General features: G+C 35.9%; 1 protein-coding gene across 1 annotated transcript; it reads right to left on the reverse strand.

The window, feature by feature from the left end:
* Positions 1-757: 757 nt before the first annotated feature.
* LOC145140065 (F-box protein At3g07870-like) lies at positions 758-2,090 on the reverse strand. The gene is made up of 3 exons (XM_079073678.1): positions 1,763-2,090; positions 989-1,656; positions 758-784 (listed from the first exon to the last, which is right to left on the reverse strand). The coding sequence occupies exons 1-3, from the start codon at positions 2,088-2,090 to the stop codon at positions 758-760; spliced, it is 1,023 nt and encodes a 340-aa protein (XP_078929804.1).
* Positions 2,091-2,371: the final 281 nt, after the last annotated feature.

Below are 2,371 nucleotides of genomic sequence, written 5' to 3' on the forward strand. Positions count from 1 at the left end.
GTTATAGCCTCGAGTGGCTAGTTGTATGTGCATGGTATTTTGGAGAACTCACTAAACATTTATGCTTACCGTTTATGTGATATGTGTTTCAGGTACCAGCGAGGATCGCAGGAAGGCGCCGACATGATTTGTACACACTGATGGAGTTTTATGTATTGAGATCTTGGGATTGTTTTATTTGGATGACATATGTTACACTGGGTTTTGATGTATGAAATTATGTTTTAAAAACGAAAAATTATTTTGGAAATTTACGTTGTTACACTACTCTAACCTTATCTATCGTAAGTTATATAAAATCCCCTCGTATAGAGTGATTTTTTAAAACACATTTTATATAACTTGATATTTTTCAAATACATCTCATATAATTCAACATTTTTAAGCATACGTCATAGATAGACGGGGTGTGCGATGGATCTCCGATGGCGCTCATGTGTTGGATCTCGGTTGTTCTTCATCTTTATGGGTTCACGATGAGAGATGCGGTGGAGAGTAGGTTTATGACAGTGGACAACTATATAGATTAGGATTGTGTTCTTTGTGGGTTACTTGTTGGTTTAAGAAGAAAAAGAATGAATGATGACCATGAGAGAGAGAGAGAGAGAGAGAGAGGCCATACTTTATTTTTTATTTATTCAAATAATAAGATAATGTTAAAAAATGTAAAAAGAAAAAGGATAAATCAATATTTTCACCATAAAAAAAATTCATATTATAAACCTTTCATGCAAATTGAAAATATTTTGGATATGATTCACAGTTCTTTGCAAAGACCTTTGCACTTTACTCAAAAAAAAAAAAAAAAAAAAAAAAAAAAAAAAAAAGGGTTAATGCTTTAATTTAATGTCCACTTAAAAACATGTAGAAGGTCACCAGAGTAAATTTAAATGCAATAGTAACATTTTAAACTTAAAATAATTGTTTCTTAACAAAACGATAGTGGGTGTTTTTGGTATGATCTTATTGACCTTTAAAACACATGAACTCTCTCTGATTTGAAGTTCCGGAGCTTAAGGAAGCTTGGACGATAAGCGATTCCAGTGAAACATGGGTCAAAAAAATCCGAGTTTGCAATTGTTCCCTTCTCAAAAGAACACGCCAACAATTTGTCTTCATAATAAACCATCAAAATTGTTCCATCATTTAAACGTTCAATCAGACACACAGGTTCCCACATCAACCAATCTAAAGCAGGGCTAACACCTTCCTTGATCATCACCTCTCTATGCCAAGATTCCTTGATCCCATATTCCCTCATCACCCACAGCGTGAATTGAGACTCAAAGGTATCAGATTGACATAAACAACCTTTAAGAACTGCCAAACTTAGGAAATGGTGACTTCCTTGTATAGTTTCAACAGGAGGAGATGGGAACAACTTAAATGTCTCGTTATCCAAATCAAAAGCAAAAAGTTTTTCAGGGGAATCTTTGCCAAACACAGACCAATGAACATGGCCATTGAAAAATAGCCCAAAGAAACCTCCAATCGTGTAAGGGACATGACCAAGACTTCTCCATTTACCCATGCCAAGGGTGTAAACTTCAGCTTCTCTGATCCGAGATGTGGATGTAGTCCCTTGGAAGATCCGTATCACTTTGTATTCTCGTGTCCTTGAACAGACTCCAAAACCATGCTCGATTCCCCCATAACCTTGTTTATGGTAATGTTGTGTGGGGAGGATCATATATTCCCTCCATCACTGGATTGCATATGAAATAGTTATCAGAGTTAAGTCCATTCCACAGGCAGAGCAAACCATTGACCGAGCCCACAACAAGTATTTGAGCGTCTTGGAAAATGGGTGCAAGATTAAGGTCAAGACTCATGGCAGGGTCATGCTGTAAATTGTGGTGATTGACTTTGTTTTCAAGCTCCACCCACTTCAAAATACCTGCTCTCTCGTTAATTTCAGAACTATGATGAATCATAAGGCTTGCAGGTGATCTTGAGAGGTGAAGATTGGCAAAGTAAGAGTCGGAAACGAGATCCAGCCACTTCTTGCATACACACTTGCATTGGATGATTGTCTTCACAGGAAGTCTTGACAGAATGTCGGACATGACAGGTACTGGTAAGTCTTCCATTGATATGACCTGTTAACAAACCCTAATTAGAATTCCTAATTCACAAATTAAGAAACCCTAACAAAAATGATACTGGTAGCAGAATGCTACTAACCAAAAACTGTCCGTAAAACAAATTACTTTAAAAAAAAACATTACAAATCAAAAAATGGTTGACAATCAATAAGTAGCAAATAGAATCTCAATTAACAATATAACTTTCCTACTGATAAATAATCATCATCATCATCTAAAACGAGTATTACTTAAAAATATTTTCAAGAGAGATCAGGAGGCGAGAC

This window comes from Lactuca virosa, chromosome 9 (assembly GCF_052849685.1).
Source record: "Lactuca virosa cultivar CGN04683 chromosome 9, Lactuca_virosa_CGN04683_v6, whole genome shotgun sequence".
Classification (NCBI taxonomy): domain Eukaryota; kingdom Viridiplantae; phylum Streptophyta; class Magnoliopsida; order Asterales; family Asteraceae; genus Lactuca; species Lactuca virosa.

Bases quoted from the DNA above. Each gene is read 5' to 3' on its own strand.
- LOC145140065 (XM_079073678.1), bottom strand. From the start codon at position 2,090: ATGGAAGACTTACCAGTACCTGTCATGTCCGACATTCTGTCAAGACTT. The intron at 1,657-1,762 runs GTTTGCTCTGCC...ACCATAAACAAG, and splicing joins TGTTGTGGGCTCGGTCAATG to GTTATGGGGGAATCGAGCAT. The intron at 785-988 runs GTTCATGTGTTT...TTTTGAGTAAAG, and splicing joins GGAACTTCAAATCAGAGAGA to TGCAAAGGTCTTTGCAAAGA.